The 21,612-nt window shown below is 36.2% G+C and overlaps 1 protein-coding gene across 2 annotated transcripts in view; it reads left to right on the top strand.

Annotated features, from left to right (window-relative positions):
• ARSJ (arylsulfatase family member J) overlaps positions 1–20,103 on the top strand; it is a 69,382-nt gene extending 49,279 nt beyond the window's left edge. The window contains exons 2-4 of one of the 2 annotated variants that reach the window (XR_003795607.1): positions 10,665–12,063; positions 16,382–16,475; positions 20,059–20,103. Coding sequence is in view for 1 of the 2 variants with exons in the window: in XM_029235483.1 (XP_029091316.1) it covers positions 10,665–12,063 (1,399 nt within the window). In the remaining variant the exon portion in view is untranslated. Of the gene's footprint in view, positions 1–10,664; positions 12,414–16,381; positions 16,476–20,058 lie in introns of those variants that run through there. The other variant, XM_029235483.1, reaches the window with a different exon arrangement.
• Positions 20,104–21,612: the final 1,509 nt, after the last annotated feature.

Here is a 21,612-nt window from a genome sequence, read left to right as displayed (position 1 = left end):
TAAAACATAAAAATTATTCTCTACTTTTGATACTTAGTATATCACAATATGCCCCATAGATTTATTTATCATAAATTCTTACTATCTTTTGTGTTCCCCACACAGTACAGTGCCTGGAATATTGTAGGTTCTTAATAAGTGTAATTTTTATTAAATTGAATTTGTAAATTTTTCTGGAGACTGCCATCATTTTCTCTACTAAGCCATTGAGTTTCAGTTTCTTTTCACATAGCTTGCAGCTAAGACACTGATGCCTTCCACATGAGTTTGACATAAAGTACTTTCACTTATGTGTGGCTAATTTCAGGTGCAAAGATACTCAGTTATTTGAAAGAGAATTCCTAAGGACAGGCAGGAGGAGATAATCCTGCTCAAGAATGCAAGAATGTTACCACTTTTTTGTTGGGCTAATTTCTAGTGAAGACACCTGGTGAACAGAAATGTCAAGCTCTTCATAATTTTTTTTTCTTCAAAGTCAGAACTACAAAGAAAACATTGGACTTTTCCACCATTTGAAAATATGGCAGTCCTGTTTCTAGGAGAATTAAATAAATGATGGACTGACGCATACAGAGGAAAATGAATAGATCGTATTTTCAGAAAAATTTAAAGAATTTTTTCCTAAGGAATCTGCATTTTACATTGATAATTTTAACTAATATCAATAGAATATTAGCTAAGAATATTTTTCGTAACACATCCTGTCTCAGGGCAAAGTTGGTAATGTGAAATGTGGTTTAATATTTAAGCTGCTCTCTGTTCTACACCTCAAAGCACATTTTCTGTTTAGAATAGAAGAGATAAATCAAATTTTTTCTAAATTGATTTAATAATACTCTGTGGTAGTAGTAAAAATAGCAAGAAAAGTAGAAATTTTATTTTGGCAGTATGGGTACACTTTGCTTTTTGGAATACATGTGTCCTTGAAAAAGTCTAAGTTAAATCACTTTAAATGCACCTCTGGAGTTCCCTCTTAAATTTTACTCTGTAAATAATTTTATAGATGAGGAATTAGTTAACTATATAAGTGAATGTTCATTTAGATAGATGTTTGGTAGTCTTTAATTTATGTATTAAACTTTATTTTGTTTAAATAATGGAGTGTAGAAAGTCCGGGTCTTTAAAAGGAATACTTCCAAAAGATAACATGGAAAAAGGGGGTCATGGCAAAGTCCCTCTGGTTAGGGACTAAACTTATTTTTTGATGGAAACTACCAAGAATTTACACACACTATAGATGAGAGTAAAAAGAATGTTTTCAGAAAGAAACCACTTACCATGTGATTTGCAGCCATGTTCCTTATGAGACCAGGAAAACTGTAATCAGTGTAGCAAAATCTTCGTGGATGACAAAGGCAATTGCAAGGATAAACAGCAGGCTCCGATGACCAGCAAAGACCATTCAAAGGTAGGAATTTTTTAAATTATGTGACAAGTTATCTATCCTTTTGTTTATTTAGTGAAAGGAGACATTTTCTCTGGCTTTTAGGGGATAATTACAGAATTAATTTAGCACATTCCATCCCCTTTCTTCTGGTCTAAAGGTAATCTTCCGAGTAGACGTCCTTACTAGAAAGAACGTTCCTTGATAAGATGAATGAGTTTTTTCATTCAGTTGGCATTTAGATTTGTTTTTTTATTTTAAATTGCTAACAAATTGCCTTGGTAAAATTAATCCCATATTAACAATTAGTCTGAGTAGAATAAGCTAGTTATTTTGAAACCCATTCATCTAAATTTCATCTATATATAAATTTATATAACAGAAAATGAAAGCTTCCTCTTCTCCCACAATTGTTATTCCCCTGAAAATAATCATGTCCAAGGGTTTGGTGTATATCTTTACATTTTTTTCTTTCTCTTTCTCTCTCAGCGAATACATGCACACTCACATTTATTCGTTCATTCATTTAGAAAATATTTATTGATGTCCTATAATGAGCCAAATATTGTTTTAAGTGGTGTGGATACAGCAGTGACTAGTCCCTGCCCTTATGGAACTTTACATTTTTTATTATAAAGAGCTAATAATAAATAAGATATTCTGCCATAGCCAGATGTCCTTCCAGTCAGCAATACATCACAAGCACTTTTCCGCATCAGTGCTTAGAGCCCCACTATACTCCTTTTTTATTTTCTTTTTCCATTTATAGTCTTGAAGTAGTCTATGCTCACCATCTATACATTTTCACATTCCAATCATGTCTCAACTTACAAAAGTCTGGGCTTCTTCCCACACCATTCTACTAAAATATTGTTTATCAGTTCCTATGTGCTTGTTGTGAAATCCAGTTGACACTGTTCAGTTCTCACCCTCTTTGGCTCCTTCACAGTATGGGATACAGGCCACTCTGTATAACTCCCCTCCACTGCTCTAGTTCACACAATAGCTGTTTCATCTCAGACTCTTTCGCTGGTGCTCCTTGCTTTTCTTCTAGATGATGGTATTATTTCCTTGGCCCTCAGTCTCCATTCTGTCTGTAGATAGTGTCATGTGCTCCCGTGAATTCACATACCACCTATATGCTAAGTAGTCTCAGATCTTTATGTTATGTCATCCTGTACACCTCCTGATGGGTATCTCACAGGTGCCTCCAGCTTAATGCAGAGCAGGATTCATTGTCTTCCCACTCATCCCTTTTCCTCTTCCTGAATTTCTTAGTGCAAGAAGCCTCCTTTTACTCAGCCACCCAGACCAGACATTCTGGCCTCATTCTCAACATTTCTCTGTCCCATGCTCTTCACCTACAGTCTGTAACCCTATTAAATGTCCCTCTTTATAATCTCTAATCCCCTTCTCTCATCCTTACTGTCACCCATCTCAGTTTTGACTATCAACATTTATCTCGTAGATTAGGGCAAATCCCCTTGCCTAGGTCCTGTTCCATTCCAATGCATTCTTCACACTACAGCCAGAGTGCTTTCTCTAATGCAAAACTTACTATGTTATTCTTTTTTCAAAAGCATTTCTGTGGCTTCCTATGAGCTCTACATTAAGTACAAAAACCTTAGTACAGCTGTAGGCTGTAATACAACTCTCTGTAATTTGGCACCTACTTGTCTATATACTCTCATCTCCTGTCAAGATATGTCTGAATCTGTGTTCTGAACTGTTGATCCACAGAGGACCAAACTGTCTCTCCCTTTCTGTATTTGAACATTCCACTCCTTACTGAAATGCTCTTTGCCTTCCTTTCAGCCCTTTACCTGGATGGCTCCTCCTCCCTCAAGAATCATCTCTGATTCGTGTTCCCCTGTGACTTTGCTTTTGTCCATGTTGTTGCAAGTGTTTGAAATGTCTGTCCTTTTCCCAGATTCACCCAGATACTCCTGTGAATGCATTCACATCTAACATGGTCCCTTCTGAGAGCATTTCCTGATCCTGCTATGAGCACTCAGAGAAGGCTGTGGTTGTCTTTGCTGTAGCATTTACTCCTGTCGTGATAATCCTCTGATTGTCGTCTGCATCTCACATAGACTGAGTTCCTTGAGAGCGGAACCCATCTTATTCAACTTTGTGACCCCCCCAAAGCTAGCAGTGTCTGACTCGTGGTGGATGAAAGAGTGTTAAATAAGTAATTCATTCTAAACTATGCCTAGTTTTCATCTCATAAATGAGTGGATATTTGTTCATGAGATGAAAAACTTGGCATAGACTTGGTATGACAACCCTCCACAACCTCCACCTCCCACCAGAATATATAAGTACTAAATAATGAAATTAAGGCCTACAAATAGAATTATAGTCTTTGAGATAAAAAAAAGTCTTTGGAAGAAAGTAATAAAGGAACTCCTTTCAGCATATGGAAAATAAGTTATATATTTCTAACTTATAAATATCTGTATGACATTTGATTCGTAAACTATAGTCAATTATACCTGTTTCCTTCCCTTCAAACTATCAGTTTCTACTGCACTATTGGCTGCTTTTGTACCCTCTAACCATCCTGGATTTTAGAGCCTGAATGAAACTATTAGGATTCATTTTTTATCCTTGTAAGTGTTTGTACTTACAGGGATACATTAAATATGTAATTGGATTAAAATAATAATATTGTATTAGATATTATTAGAAAAAGGAGAATTCAAAAACTACCGCCACTGCCAGCACTCAGTAATATAAATTAATATTTTAAAAGGTTACAAAACTCTTCACATGTTCTAATGCCAAGCTGAAAGGCTCACTTAGCTTTTTTCTTGTAAGTTGGCCGGAAAATGAGAATGATAGCTATTGTTTTAAGCAGATTTGGCATCAACTCTAGTTTTACTGTTGTTCATATGGAATTTTCTTCACATGGTAGCCAGATGGAGACCAAAAAAATCCACTAAATTTCAAAATTAGTTTATTTTTTAGCAAACATGATTACAGTATGTATTCAGAATGCATTATGTGAAAAACCTATTTTTTAATCTAACTTTATATTATCAAAGAAAGAAGTTAAATATATGTTGATGCATTGTGGAAACCTGTTTATCAAATACTTGTACATAAATATTATAAACTTGGTTTTGTAAAGCTGCTCTGAGGTCGTATGGAGTTCTTTATGGAAACACCAAGCTATAGTCCTTGACACATGAATTTTTATAGAAGGAACCTTAGAGGTCATTTAGTACTTCTCTTCCAATTCAGGTATGTCTTTTACAGAATCTTTGGTAGATGATCATCTAACCTATGTTTTTGTGGTCTTTGTTTCTTTTCTTCTTTAGAATTTTTTTTTTTTTTTGCATTGAATTGAAATCTGCCTCCTTGTAATGTTACCCATTAGTCCCAGTTAGATACTTTGGAATAAAACAGAGACCAGCTGGTCCATCTGCTATTCACCGAATGATGAAAGCCGCAAATCTAGAGGTCATTATTTTCTTCCCTTTCCTCTCTCATTATCCTCCCTCCTCTCATTGAAATTGTCCTATCAGTTCTTAAGTCCAAAGTATACATTTGATCCATCCACTTACTTCCATTTTTACTGCCACTAGATGGTAGTCCAAGCCACCATCATCTTTGACCCAAACTACTTTAATAGCCTTAAAAAAAAAACCTCTGTGCTTCGATTTTCATCTCCCTACAATCTCCTTCCTATACCAACGATCTACAAATTGTAGTCCTGACACCCTAGGACAACACAAGATGATTCATTAGAATGCAAGAAGAAATACCAGAAATTCTATTTACATTTATCTCATCTGTCTTAATTTCTATTTTTGTATAAGTTTCTATAATGTTTATAAATTAGTACAGTGTATATATTTTAGCTCTTATTTTTCTTTTTTGCTTTTTATTAAATTCATAGTCTGATAGATCCAACTTCCCACATCTATTTACATAGTCTTATATAACTAACATGTAAACAGTTGATTTTTTTAAATAACATGTAGTACCTTTCGTTTAACCCATTTAGATTTTCTTACACATTTTTTAAAAATTTTGAAACTATCTTATACCTACAGAAAAAATTCAAGTACAGCACAAATAACATTTTTTCCTGAACCATTTGAGAGTTAGTTGCCAACCTGATGCCCCATCATCTCCAATACTTTAGTGTATATGTCCTACAAAGATATTTTCCTACATTAGCCACAAAAGAACTATCAAAAACAGGAGAACATTATTATTCCTATTTAGTCCTCAAAGTATGTCCTTTATTGTAACCATTCCAATTCAGAATCGCGTTATTACATTTATTCATGTCTCCTTAGTCTCTTTCAAATTGGAAGAGTTCCTCAGTCCTTCTTTGCCTTATATAACCTTGATACTTCTGAAGATTTTAGGTCAGTTATTTTGTAGAATGTCCCTCAGTTTAGTTTTGCCTGATATTTACTGAGAATTAGATTCAGATTGTGTACCTTAGGGTGGAGCACTGTAGAAACAATGCTATATTCTCATTGCATCCTATCTGGTGGCACATGATATTGATTTATTCTGATTACTGATGATGTTAACTTTGATCACTTGATTAATGTGCTGTTTATCAAGCACTTCCAGTGTGTGGTTACTCTTTTCCGTATATATAATTAATAAGTGTTTTGTGGGGAGGTACTTTGAGACTCTATCAATATCCCATTGCATACCAAACTTTTCCCATTTACTTATATTAGTATGGACTCAGGGTCTCCTATTTTATTCAGCGGGTGTAATTTATTACTGTTTATTTTGATGCTTGCCTTGTCCCAGATTTGGCCAGTTAAGAGCCCCTTAATTCAGGTTTCTACGTCTTTTTTGACATATTCCCTTTCAGTCTTTAAGCCCTTCTTTAACTTTCTATGTACATTTTATCATCTGTTTCAACAACATTTCGGGTCATTTAGATTACTTTGAATCTTCATTATGCCACTTTTAACTATTCCTCTTACATAATAAGCATGTCTTCTATTTCTTTATTCAAGTCGTGGATAATAATTATCAATGAGTTGAAGCCAAAGAAAGGGCCCAGTTGTGCTGCTCCAGAAACTTCTTTCCAGATCGGGGATTCTCAACCAGTTAATCAGTTAATATTAATATACTATTTTTTAGTTTATTTTGAAGAATTATCTGATTAGTCTTCCAGCTAGTTGCTGCTGCCAAGTCAATGTCACTGACAAGCCAAAAACTCTATCAAGATCTTCCCTAGAGCCCAACCATCTCCTTCCTGAAAGAAAAAATTTTTTTAGCATTTTTAGCATGCTGTTCTTCATGACTGACAGCACCATCTCCATCTGATCCCAGGGTTCAGAGAACTCTTAGCTTCATGTCACCCTCATTGCCAGTAGAATCTTTACTTACAACCCACTTTGTAATATAACAGTTCTGGGGGCAGGGGGAGAAACAGAACAAAACAAAAACTTAATTCTTAGCACATGTTATAAACTCAGTAATATAACTTAACTACAGAAACGAATAAATACTGAAGATTAATGCAAATAAATTAACCCAAACTTTACATGGGTCTAACTGTTCAGTTAGCTGTGAGTGTACAATGTGAGTCTCCAAAGCCGAAAATCTGGATTCCAGTATAGAACCCAAGACTTACAGCTGTAAAACTTGGGAAAGCCACTAAATTACTTTGAGTTTCAGTGTCCTTTTATTGTTGTTATTGTTGTTGTTAGATGGAACTAATAAATGGAGCCCGCCTGCCTGCTCCACACTGTTGTAGAAGCCAGAGAATATCATGTAAATGAAAAGTTTCTGTATGCAATTAACTGGTATGAAAGTGTAAGATTATCATTCTTATCACAAATATATAGTGCTGTCATACAGTTGATTTTCTGTTATTTTATAAGAAAAGAATCATGGGCAGCCTTGTCAAATGCCTATCATTTTCCTAAGCTATTTTCCTAATTCTGATCCTTTTTTAAAAAAGAAAATGAAGCTAACTTGGCAGGACTTTTCTTTTGATTCTACCTAATTTGTTTGTTTGCTTGTTTAATGCTCACAAATTATCTACTTAAAAAGTTGTTCTCAAAATTTGGGGGGATCAGCATAAGCCTCACTATTTGGTTTATAAATTCTTCCTATCTTTAATTAGAAAGTTAGAACAGATTCACTTCTCAAGACTGACGTGGCATCTTTCCTCTGCTCCTTGATTTTTCAAGAAGTAGTGGAATTAACTCTTAAAGAGACTAGATAAAGCATCAGGCTTAGCCCTTGTTGTTCAGGAACATGTTTCACAGCCTGGGGGCAGGTTGGGGAGTTGGGGGACATCTCTATGTCTCTATCTTCCATCTATAAAATGAACGTTAAGAATCCTACTTCTCACTGTTGTAATGAGGACTAAATGCAATAATGCATGTGAAATAAGGCCTATAAATGATAAAACTTTAAAGAAATATGTTAGTGACATATGATTCAGAACTCTGGGATAATAATAATAAAAGCTATCATTTACTGAACGTACTCTCCTTACCAGACTCTGTGCTCTCTTTTGATGCTACAACAACCCAATATGTATTATTATCCCTATTTTACAAATGAGGAAGCTGAGGATCAGAGGGGATAAGTACTGACCAAAGTCACACAGCTAATACGCAGTCGAGCAAATTCAAACCCAGTTATGTCTGGCCCCAAAACCTATACCCTTAACCGTTGCCTCCAATTTTACCTCATACTCCCTCCTATTTGGCCCTACAGGGTTGAACTCATTTAAGCAGGAGCTGCCCTGAAAAGCTCTCTTCTGTTAGTAACTGCTTCCAACCTTTATATTGTTGATTCTAAATTTTCCAATATGAAAACCATTCTATTCTGGAGAAGACAGAAACCACATAGTTGATTAATAGCGCTGAACTCTCTTATTTATCTGCTAACACTGTACCATCTTCTGAAAGCAGCAGCCCTCTTCTTTCGTACTCTTTTTGTATGAACATTTTCTCTATTTTACAATTTCAAAAGCCTCAATTCCCTTTGCCTTTAGTACTAGGTGCAAAAATGCCCAATTTAATTAGAAAGACTTTAATTGGTTACCTGTTCAATTACTTGAATAGATTTCTGGCCAAGTACATTTTCTGCATAAGGTAATTAGTTAGTAACCCATGCCCACAAATCCTCCCTCAAATTCTTACATCATACAGATTTCTCCTTTTTAAATATCCTCAATGTTTATATTGATAGGTGTTACCCATTTGTCATGTACTTATACAAAAATTAGTGGTTTCAGAAGTGAATGATCCTGAACTGAATCAATAATTATCAAGAGCAATAACACTTTATGAATTTAGTGCCAAATAATACATATGAAAAGCTTATTTCTTTGGCAATTTATTACTTAAATTATCACAAGTGTGTTAATTGTGAACTTTGACAGCTAAATGATCAGCTGTGTAGACAGGACCCATATGAATGCTGCCTTGTGTTAGTGACTGGACATCCCTACAACTTCTATGAAACCATCAGCCTGTTACTGCTGTTGACACTTTGAAAGAACTCACAGTTGCATTATACTATCATTTGAACATTTGAAAATAAATTGAACTCTTCACCAAAGACATGTGTAATACGTTGACCTTTCAGGTTCAATCGATTTGGAAAAAAAAATTCTTTTTGATCTCAATATTACTCTTTGTAATTTGATTCCAAGAATATTTTTACTTTTACACTAACACTCTCTAAAAGCTTCATTTTCTCAGAATCTCTATAGTTCCTATTTAAAAAGTCTTTTTAAACTTATGTAATAACTATAGATATTAATCACTTTTAAAATGGCATGAACTAATGGGTACATCTTGACCCAATTGAAAATTCATACCATTCTCTGGAAAAAAGTCCCTTGGCAAAATATCCTTGGGAAGAGAACAATACCAGAAATTAACAACTGCTTAATTTTAATGTATAGAAAGAGTTACCTTGTTTTCTTAGACTACATTGTAAGTGAATATAATTTTCTTAAAAAGGAGACACTGTGGGAAACATATGAAAGGATTCATTTCCTGCTGTTTTTGGAAAAATGTAATTCTTCTGTAGCATTAGCTAAAAGATTTACCTAAAATGGCTTTTCAACAATAGCGTATTGTGAGTCAGAAATATTTTCTTTCTCATTACAGAGATTTAACAGGTTTTGACAATCAAACAGGAGATTTTTGTATAATTTTTGCATGAATGTTTAGTTCTTCCTACTCAGCTGGAAATTATTTCAGAAAATGATTTAGGAACTAATGTGAGGTCCTTAGACCAAAAACAACAACAATAACAACAGCATGTTACCAAAGCAAACTTGAGTCCACTCACCTGTGCGCAGTGCCCAGTAAAACCAGTCTACTGCCACCGGGTTGTGGTGAAGGAAAGTGCAGCATTTATTGCAGTCCCCAAGCAAGGAGTCTAGGCAGCTAGTGCTCAAAAGACCCTGAAATGGCTTTCAGGGAAAGGTTTTTAAAGACACAGTGAGGGAGACGGTTATGGGGTGTGTGATCAGCTCATAGACATTCTTCTGATTGGTTGGTGGTGAGGTAACCAGGAGTCAACATCTTCAACCTTCTGGTTCCAACCAGCCTGGGGTCTATGTGCTTGTGGGCAGCATTCAGTTAACTTCTCCCACCTGGTGGGGGTTTCAGAATCGACAAAACAGTTCAAAGATATGGCTCAGAATATTATCTCTAGCCCTTGAAGAGGAGCTAAAGGTCCTTGACTTTGTTTAATGGCTAAACTATTACTATTTTGTCTTGCTTGACTGTTTTCCTTTGTTTCTACATTTTCTCACTTCTCTGATTAAACTTATTCTTTGGAACTTGGGGAAGGCCTAGGAGGCTAAAGTTTTTCTGAGAACAAGAAGCAGGCAGAGGACATGGCATGGTGGGAGGGGGCTGGGAGGTGGGGTCTATCCTGAGAAGGCTCCATAGGATCCTGCTCGGTTACAAACACTCTGAAATTTATATACTTTCCTTTCTCATGTTAGTTTGTTATGTCGTAATTAATTAAAAGATTAAAGTTTATTCAGATTAATTCTGTTATAAGAACTTTAAAATGATTTTGAGATAGGTGGTGAAACCTTAGTTTCAAAAGTACTGATTTAAATGCATTTCAAATGTTAAACATGTAGCTAATTAGGGTAGGACTTTTGAGCAACAGTAGAATACTGAATTGGTCATATTTTATTTGGGGTAACATTTCTCTTCATAGAAACATTGTTTAATTTAAGAATCATTGTTTTATGTGGAATCTATCTTTTATCCTGCACTGACACAATTTTTACTCTTTTGTCAAGGTATCAGATACATACCGGACTTCAACATTCTATCATAAGACCTACACAGCCCAACTGCTTACCTCTGGACAATGCAACCCTACCTCAGAAGCTGAAAGAGGTTGGATATTCAACACATATGGTTGGAAAATGGCATTTGGGTTTTTATAGAAAAGAATGTATGCCCACCAAGAGAGGATTTGATACCTTTTTTGGTTCCCTCTTGGGAAGTGGCGATTACTATACACACTACAAATGTGACAGTCCCAGGATGTGTGGCTATGACTTGTACGAAAATGACAATGCTGCCTGGGACTACGACAATGGCATATACTCCACACAGATGTACACTCAGAGAGTGCAGCAAATCTTAGCTTCTCGTGACCCCAGAAAGCCTATATTTTTATATATTGCCTACCAAGCTGTGCACTCTCCACTGCAAGCCCCTGGCAGGTATTTTGAACACTACAGATCCATTATCAACATAAATAGGCGCAGGTATGCTGCCATGCTTTCCTGCTTAGACGAAGCAATCAACAATGTGACCCTGGCTCTAAAGACATATGGTTTCTATAACAACAGCATTATCATATACTCTTCAGATAACGGTGGCCAGCCCACAGCAGGAGGAAGTAACTGGCCCCTCAGAGGTAGCAAAGGAACCTACTGGGAAGGGGGGATCCGGGCTGTTGGCTTCGTGCACAGCCCACTTCTGAAAAACAAGGGAACGGTGTGTAAGGAGCTTGTGCACATCACTGACTGGTACCCCACTCTGATTTCACTGGCTGAAGGACAAATTGATGAGGACATTCAACTGGATGGCTATGACATCTGGGAGACCATAAGTGAAGGCCTTCGTTCTCCCCGAGTAGATATTTTGCACAACATCGACCCCATTTATACCAAGGCAAAAAATGGCTCCTGGGCGGCAGGCTATGGGATCTGGAACACTGCCATCCAGTCGGCCATCAGAGTGCAGCACTGGAAACTGCTCACAGGGAACCCCGGGTACAGTGACTGGGTGCCCCCTCAGTCGTTCAGCAACCTAGGGCCGAACCGGTGGCACAACGAACGGATTACGTTGTCAACTGGCAAAAGTGTATGGCTGTTCAACATCACAGCCGACCCCTACGAGAGAGTGGACCTTTCTAACAGGTACCCCGGAGTTGTGAAGCAGCTCCTCCGGAGGCTCTCACAGTTCAACAAGACCGCTGTGCCTGTCAGATACCCCCCCAAAGACCCCAGAAGTAACCCTCGGCTCAATGGAGGAGTCTGGGGACCATGGTATAAAGAGGAAAACAAGAAACAGAAGCTACGCAAAAATAAGACTGAGAAAAAGCAGAAGAAAAGTAAGACAAAGAAGAAACAGCAGAAAGCGGGTTCGTTTACAAATTGCCGATTGGGTGTTCCTCGTGGATAGGTACAAATTTTTTCCTGTCTGGTTAAACTTAAATCAGTACTTAGTCTTTCACCAGTTTTCTAGGTGAACCAGCCTGTTTGGCTCAGTAGGATTCCTGCCATCAGCCTCGCTGTTTTCGTGTTGTGCTACTCCAGAGACTTCTGCTACCTGGAAAGCTTGTGCTCAGTGCCAAAGGTGCTACTCTTGGAAGCCATGCTTAGAGCAGAAAGGAGATGTTTGTTTCTCTTGCTCGTTCATAAAAGGTGGTCAGTGACGAGTCCAGCTGTTGTGCTTCAGTCAATTGACCAAACACTATGCTTTAAATTATAACATTGGACTGTAACGTGCAATTGATGGACATGCTACTTTGATGGAAGTTACAGGGCAGCATGATTAAAAACCACCTTTGATGAAGTGTAGTCAAAGGTTGCATCACCTCAAAGGCCTTGAAGAACATTTTTTTCTTAGAGAATTTTTGTATATCTATCATAGGACACTTGAGTTTTTTTAATTAATTCTATTTCATATATCATTTCCTTTCCTGTGAAAATAAGCTGTTTTTCTCACATGTGAACAGCTTGCACCTCACTTTATCATGCATAAGGGAATGGCAAATAAGAATGTTTGAGCACACTGCCAAAACGTGAATGTAACTATTTTCTAAACACTTTAATAGAATGATGATTCAGAATAAAGTACATAATTTATTTTTACAGAAAAAATATTAATTATTTTGTTTTCATAAATAGTTATACCAATGACTTTTAATTATTTTATTTTCTACATACCATTAGAAGAATTTTATTTCATATTATCAAGATTATCAAGTACTGTAATACTATAAATTAATAGTGTGTGAATTTATAGAATATAAAAAGAAAAAAATGATAATCATCATTGTTCAACCATTATTTTGAATGTAATAAGATGAATATATTCCTTACAGATTACTTGGAAATTCAGCGTTTGTACAAAATTGAGAGACAACTTTATTGTTTCTGTCATAAACACTTTATTTATGTATCTTAATTATTAAAATGACATATTTTATAGCACCAGCAGATTGTGTGGCTTTTCTGATTTAACATCTATATAGAATTAAATTATTCATTTTAACAAACAAAAATCTTTACAAATAGGCAAATGAAGGTACGATTTGCTAACAACCATAGTAATATAATATGGATTTTGCAAATAAGAGATATTTCCACTTGACCACTGCATGGAGAAAAGTGTTCTCTTATTAATAAATAAGATTTGTAATGACCCTACTCTTATACAAAGTGGACTTGGTGGGGAGATACAGAGAAATGAATATATGGGTCCTACCTGGCGTTGTTAAAAACCGAATTTGAAACTCACGCATGCAAATGCCATGAGGAGGATTAAAGGAACGTGATCTGTAATGAAGTTTATCATGGGTGATCAGTGAGGATCCGTGGGCCCTGGAGTTTTCTTTAAGGTGCCCTCTCCTAATATTACCTGTAAGTCTCGTAGTTTGCACTCGAAAAATCACAGAGAGCTAGAACTGTGATATGTGAAGTTACAATTGTGATTAAAGAAATGTACATGGCAGTATGGCAGCATACTATTAAATACATTTATATCAGAATTCAGAGGATAGCTTCTCACCGTTCATGGAAATCTATAAAAGAATCGATAGACTGTTACCAAAATTACTAAAATGGACAAAAATCATTTAATATTTTAAAATTTTAATATTTCAGTTCTAGAATATATATCTCCGTTTCATTATATAGGATTAAGTACTATTTCCTGAGTTTGTGTTTTGTCAACTGTATATTTAAATGGGTCTTAAAAATCAAAGACATACTGTCAGTGTTTTCCTCTCTTAGTGGCACATAAATTAATGAGGTGTCATAAAATAGATAGTATCTTATAATTCAAAAGATAGTTATTATTACATTAAAAAAGAGTTCTGAGGAAAAATGAGTTCAGGATATGTGGAGTTAAACAAGGTTAAAGGGTTCAATTTATGCAGACTTTCTTACAGTTTTTAAAATCTTAGCTTGCCTTGTAAATCTCTAACAGAAGGAAATTTTTATATAGTGTTTTCTAATTTATTTCACCATAAAACCCTTGTCTATAGCACATTACACAGGACTAGGCAAAGTATGGAACAGACCTCAGAAATTTTTAGTGTAAACATAGAATCTTCTAGAAATCCCTAGCAAAACAAAAAGGAGAAAAGAGGCAAATTAGGATCATGAAAATTAACTCACATTTGAGGCCAGTAGATATTATGTAATATGGTGTGATTTTAAATTCTCTGTAAATGACCATAACTTTCTCAATGAAAATAAATTAGCCCACAGTTTTCTACCTGGAAATGACTTCAAGGACGTTATTTACTATTTTTAGGAGAGTACCTGCCCGCCCCCCCATGACTCTGGGTAGGCGATTTAGGAGAAGTCTGTGTCTTGCCCTTAAGAAACTAAAATCTAATACAATAGTCATGTATAAATAATGAACAGAAATGTTTCCAAAATGCTGTCAACAAATCACTAGGTGTTTCAAGATGTCCAGGGAGGAAAATACTCTGCACTTGACTTTTATGCCTTAACCATTAAAACTATGTTCACGTGGGGCGTTTATTCACAGTTCATTTTCCTGAACTGTGATTCTCAGGTTGCATTTCTTTTGCAACCTGAGAGTTGCCCGTGGCTTTTTCAAGTGTAAATGGCACCACTTTAAAACCTCTGATCCTTTTATTAGGATACCAAAGGAAACCACTGGAATGAAATATAAGTATCCCCCTAGCTTTGTCAGAAAATAAATTGTGGATGTGGCTTATGTGTCTTGGATGGGAAAGAATCTAAATCATTTTATTCAAATGACAAAACAAACAAAACTCTGTGGTACCTTTCAATCAGTGAAAAACATCCACACCACGGCTGTCAAGTCTTGTTTCATCTGTATTTACATACTTTTCCCTCACTTTTCCCTTTTAAGAATCTTAAGAATAGAGGAGAAACTGTCCCTTTGATAGTTGAATGAGTAGATACTTAATACATTGTAACATTTGATATTCCAAGGTGCATGAATTTGGCATCAGGATTAGCTTCTTAAGCATTTTATTCCTGGGATTCTTGAGTACATACACTGTGAATCTGTCAGTAGCCATCAGAATGTGTGTTGTTGGCAGGAATAAACTGGCTTGCCAGAAGCAGCAAACAAAATTCTTGTGTCAGAAGTTAGTAATTTCATTGTTTCCTCTTAGCGAAATTACTTATTAAAATTCATTCGTTCTACAAATGTTTGTTAAATCCTACTGCCTGCTTGGCAGGCAATGTTCTTGGTGCTTGAAATCCATCAGTGAACAAAATGGATAAAAATTCTTATTCCTTGTGCAGGTGACATTCTAGCCAAGTGATGCAAACAATAAGTAATTAACATAAATAAATAAATTATATACTATATAAATAAATTATATACTATATAAAGTAGTGTGGAAAAGAAAGAGTAGATCAGGGTAAGGGGAGGACTTATTCAACACCAAGTTTACCCATCCATTTATTCAGCACTTGGTAAGTGCCACATATGATAAACGCTGTGATATGGTGACTAGCAACATGAGAGAGAGTCCCTGTTTTCAGGTAGTCTGCATGCTCCTGGGAGACACAGCCATTAGTCAAATAACCAAACACCCTCCTCTTCTCCACTCTCTTCCCCTACTTGATCTTCCTCCATAGACTTATCACCCTTTAATATATTTCATATTTTACTTACATATTTTATTTATTCTCTGGCTCTTCCCACTAGAGTGTAAGCTTCTTAACAAAAATAGTTTTATGTCTGCTCTATCTACATCTGTATTGCCAGTATGTAAAACAATGCCTGGCTCCTAGTCAGTGTTCAATATATATTTATTTTTTGCATGAATAGGTAAGATAATCACAGATATTCATATGTTCAGCTACATTTGCTTGGGTTTCCACTTTCTGCAGTTGTATAGGAATTTCACTGTTGAAAAATAGAACTAATCATCCCTAATACCATTCCTCATAATAATAGCATTGTTGTGAAATGAAGAAATTTCTAGCATTAGAAAAAACTAACTTGAGTAATGTATAGTTATAGGAACAGAGTGTTAACAGCAAAAACCAAGCAAAAATCATACAATTCTGAGAGCAAATTTTATCTTTGTTACCTAACAGAGTACAACATAATTATTCTAACACTACTTTGAATGTAACAGAATACAGTATAAATGAGAGTTTCCAGAAAGGAGAAATGGGGATTAAATTGTGAATAATTTTTGTAGCAAGCCATAGAAGGGAAAAATATAAATAGCAAATAAACCTCTGTGTCTTCACAGAATTATGAAGCCAAATGGACTCTATCCCACATCCTTGGGTATCTTATTACGAAGCTCTCCAAACTGGCAAAGAAAGAATTCTGTTTCTTTAAAGGTAAGTTTTTCTTAAGTATTTTATTGGTCGTAGCATCTCTGTGAAGTCCATTGATTCATTGATTAGATCTGACATTATAAAACACAAGACATGAAAATGTTGTCCGTGGGAGTTAGGTAGACTTGAACATATTTACTTAACTTTCCATTTCATATCTATGATTTGAAATTTCCTTCCTCTCAAATGTACTGCAATCCTATAATATTCTTTGTCAATTGGGTTATGCAATTTTGGATAAAATCAATCCCACTAACTTAAAAGGTCCAAGAAAATAACATATGCTCATTAAAAATGTGTATTCATTCTTTGCAGAAATTCTTTAGCTGTTAATTATAAATGGAGGGCATCTTATCTAATGAATCAAATAAAAGTAAAATTTATCTTTCAGAATAAATATCCAAAAACAATTTTTAATATGACTTTTTTAAATAAATTTATTTATTTTTGGCTGCGTTGGGTCTTCATTGCTGGGCGCGGGCTTTCTCTAGTTGCGGCGAGCAGGGGCTACTCTGTTGCAGTGGGCGGGCTTCTCACTGTGGTGGCTTCTCTTGTTGTAGAGCACGGGCTCTAGACGCATGGGCTCAGTAGTTGTGGCTCGCGGGCTCTAGAATGCAGGCTCAGTAGCTGTGGCACATGGGCTTAGTTGCTCCACAGCATGTGGGATCTTCCCGGACCAGGGCTTGAACCCGTGTCCCCTGCACTGGCAGGCGGATTCTTAACCACTGCTCCACCAGGGAAGCCCAATATGACATATTAATGCTCTGGAAACAATACTTTAATAATTAAAGTTTCTTCAGCCTTAAGAGTTGTGAATGACTGGGGATTACTTTCGACTGAACAGCTAAATTCTAAACAACTGTGAGAAAGAATATTTTCATAACAAAGGTTAAAAAAGTAAAACCTTGATTTTACTTAATAATCTGAAACTGTATCTTCTTATATCACCATCACCAGAACTTCCAGAGGCTCCTTTTCAACAAAAGTGATAGCATAACTCATCAGTCATGGAGACTCATTCTGTCTCTAATACATGTCCCACTAACATTTCTCTATTTTAAGCTTTCCCTGATTGGAATAATCAACTGTCTCTAGCATCAAGAAGGTAGGGGATTATAAGCATATAACACCACATAATTTCTACTACAGATTCAGACTTAACAGCAACAAAATGTAGGGGTTCAGAGCGTGTCATCCCAAAATATGCCCCCTTGGAATATTGGTTATTTTGAGTGAGTTAAAGGCACCTTAAAAATACCAGATCAGTCAGGACACCTTTCTCCATAGACTTTTTCTTCCTGAAAGGAGGAGATAAAAATCCCAAGTGAAAGGTGCCCTCTCTGTATCAGGAGGAAAGAAGACATTCTTATCACCAGAGATGGGAAATCAAAGCTGAGAGAAATCTGTACAAAAGAACTTGTTAAACTAACCCTCATCTTTCTAGTCACTTTTCCACAATTCACTGTCCTAGCCCAAACCCCTTTGCCTTGTCACATCCTCAATGTTTACTATACTTTGTCCAACCCAGGACATAAGCATCCAGCTCTGATTGCTTCTTTGGGTCTTCATTTTCCTGTGAAGGTGCCCATGCGTATGTAAAAATAAAATATACAGTCTTTTTATTAAACTTGTTTTTCTTTTCTTCAAGTTTTGCTCAAAGCCCTAAGAGTTAACTTAGCATTTCAAAGATTACAGTCACAGATGCCAGGGTAAGCTATTATCTCCCTACTGCGACAAGTGGCTGCAGTGACAGTGTAGTGAGGGGGATAAGCGGAGAGGTTCTTCCCTTCTTTTTTTCTTTGACTCCATGCCTGTGCACTTCCCAGCACCTGGGCTGTGGCTGGACTGTTTCTTTATGTCCTCTCACATAGAACCATGGCTTCACATTTTACATTCTTGGTTCCTTTATTGTCCATCTCTGAGTCCCACACCCCTTCCTGCCCCAGAACTAGGCACATAGACACCTGTGTCCAAGAGATTATTAACATTTAAATCCCTCCCCTCCTGAAGTTCCCTGGCATAAAGGGATGGGTGTGTAGAGCTACCCCCATCTGCTGGTGACAAGAAGCCCTGAGCACTACCCCTAAACTTAAGTCAGCCAAGATCAAGGTAGAAGGGGAGTGGGCCATTGGGGGAAGCAGATAAAGTGTTTGTGCATGCATAGGTGAGCTATATCTCCTTTCAGGTTCAAAGAGCTCAACAGCTGCAAAGCCCAAAGACTTGCTTCAGTTTGGGGATCTAATTAATGCTTTCTCTCTATTGTTTCTTACCTTTGGGAATTCCTGCTCTTTCTCATCTAGCATAGAGGAGAGAGCAACAGAGGCTTCTAACATTCTCTACCACCCACAGCCCAATTTCGGGAATGCCTGGACCCCTTCTTCCCTTGCCTGGAATAGAAAGCAAAAGCCAAAAGCACCATTTAGACTGCTCGTTCCAATCCTACCTCACAGTCCTCAGCCAACAAATGTCTCAGTCCTTTCAACATGTCTGCTACTGATTTCTGTGGACCTCTCTCAAATCCTGCCAGCCTGTGAGGATCTCCTCCATCTCTCTCAGCAAACCATGTTTCAAACAGGAACCCATCTTTGTCAGCAAAATTGATACATTTTTACTCTATTTCTTCATTGTTATCCAGAAAGCAACCATGAAGCTTCCAGAGCAGAGATCAGAGTCATTGTCATTGTCATTGTCATTACTGAGTATAGTGACTGCACCAGTTTCCCTCCTTCAGGGTTACCAGAATCTGTGTCTCCCGAACCGCAGTTCTTAATGTTACTGAATCTGGACTTGGGTCTTAAGCACAGCAAAGCCAATATACTGACACTGGGTTGTGGTGAAGGAAAGTAGTGTTTATTTGTAGGGCACCAAGCAAGGAAAATGCGCAGCTCATGCTCAAAAGACCTGAACTCCCCAGTGGCTTCTGGGGAAGGGTTCTCAAAGGCAGTGTGAGGGAGAGGGCTGCAGGTGCCTGATTAGCTTGTGCTCAATTCCAGTATTGGTTGACATCAAGGTGAAGTTTCCAGCATCATCAATCTTCTGGTTTCAACTGGTCTGGGGTCTACATGCTTTTGGTCAGCAATTTTCATCTGGTAGGGGTCTAGTTCCTATAAAAACAACTTTGGAATGTGTGTCAGACCTTTATATATTTGAGGGAACTGGGAGTTCGGTGGCTCTGCTATGTGGCTGATTTATCGTCTAAATTGTTACCTGTTTCCCAGCTCAACAGCTATTCTTTGTTTCTGCATCTTCATAGGGAGTTGTATATGGTTTCATTAAGACCCCAAATAAACTCTTTTCTTATCTGCAGCCTCCTGCATTATTTTATTTTGGTTGACAGTAGGAATGTCTACTACATGCTTACCCTATGACAGCAATTCCACTCCCAGATATTTACCCAAAACCAGTAATAAAACCATTACATACCTAGCAAAGTGTCTTGTACACTGTAGTATTTAATTAACATTGAACACAGAACAAAAAAGGCCTAATATAATCACTCGATATTTTAATCATTTTTCTACCATGTTAACTAGCATGTGGAAATTAGTGGAACCTAAATAAACATCTCTCCAATTACATGTTACAGATGACTGCCACCAGGTGTCATGTCAACAGGTTTCTTTCAACTGGCTGAAACTGTATGTAACTAATTTTTAATTATTTAAATCTACGTCCTTTAAAATTAAACCATGAAACTGAGGCAATGTGAATGATATATTGAATGGTAAGTGCAATTAAATCTGTATATACATTTCATTCACAATTGATTCATGTCTAATAATCACAATTAAAACTCAATTCTAACCAAAATTGCTAATAAATATAAACTGAAATAAAAGGCATGCATATACGCATGTATGGCTTTCTGATTATATGATACTCTACTAAGAAAATGAGAATTCCCCTCAAATCCCTCTCTGTCGTTCTCATCTTTGCAGTGACTATCCTTCTGCTTCTCTGCCCTGCCCCACTCCACCACTGCCACTCTTTCTTCTGCCTATTTGTCTATCTACCACTCCTCTTTGGCTCTTTTCCCTTTCTCATGCTTACCTTTCCTTCCCCATCTTTCAATAAATATATTGTATTTAATATCTCTAAAAACTAAACAAACCCACTTGTTGAAATTTAATATTAACTTATGTTAGTTCTGTGCACCTATCTTTAAAAAAGTCTTTGAGCAAACTTTCACATTAGGATATGCTATGCCAAATTGCCACTTACGTTCCAACCTAATCTAAGAGTGACAAAGACTACTGATTGAAAGTTGTATTTTTACCTACAGTCAAAGGTAGTAATGATATTCAAAAAAGATAACTTTATTTACTATTGCCAGATTTACAAATATCTTTGTGTATATATTTGTATATTTAGTTATAATCAATCGTATAATGTTTGCTTGAATTATGGTTCCGGAACTAATTATAGCTATTACTGGCCATTAAATGAGGAAATGTATTTGCAGCTCAAAAATTTGTCTCGTTAGATTTTCTACTGGAAAAAGGCATATACTAACAGGATATTAACTAGTTTTAAGTGGATTCACATTATTACCCTGCATAATAAAACAATAAGCAAGTCTCTGCTTTCTAGATTATGAATTGTTAAATATTTGTTTCCCTGAATTGTCAATATTTTTATATTTATGATCATTTTTGTAAGTAAAATCAATGTAAGATTTAAGTACTTATGAACAAAAAGATGAATCACCATTTTCTATTAAACTGCATTAATTCTTTCCAGCAAGAATAATAAAACAATAAGCAAGTCTCTGCTTTCTAGATTATGAATTGTTAAATATTTGTTTCCCTGAATTGTCAATATTTTTATATTTATGATCATTTTTGTAAGTAAAATCAATGTAAGATTTAAGTGCTTATGAACAAAAAGATGAATCACCATTTTCTATTAAACTGCATTAATTCTTTCCAGCAAGAAGTAGTTTATTAAATTATATCCTACTAACTTCCATCATGACACATTCGTCAAATTACCTTAATAGGCTGTGTTATGGGATAATTTCAGTAGAATATATTTTGAATTATTCTAAACTGTCTTAAATTGACTGATAAATTTAAAGAAACCATAGTTATTTTATGAATTACCTAGTTCTACCTCTAAATTTTACCTAAACCTTCCTATT

This window comes from Monodon monoceros, unplaced genomic scaffold, assembly GCF_005190385.1.
Source record: "Monodon monoceros isolate NGI ecotype Baffin Bay Population unplaced genomic scaffold, NGI_Narwhal_1 Super_Scaffold_20, whole genome shotgun sequence".
Classification (NCBI taxonomy): domain Eukaryota; kingdom Metazoa; phylum Chordata; class Mammalia; order Artiodactyla; family Monodontidae; genus Monodon; species Monodon monoceros.
Note: the sequence above shows the minus strand (reverse complement) of the source record. Positions and strands in the feature narration are given on the sequence as shown.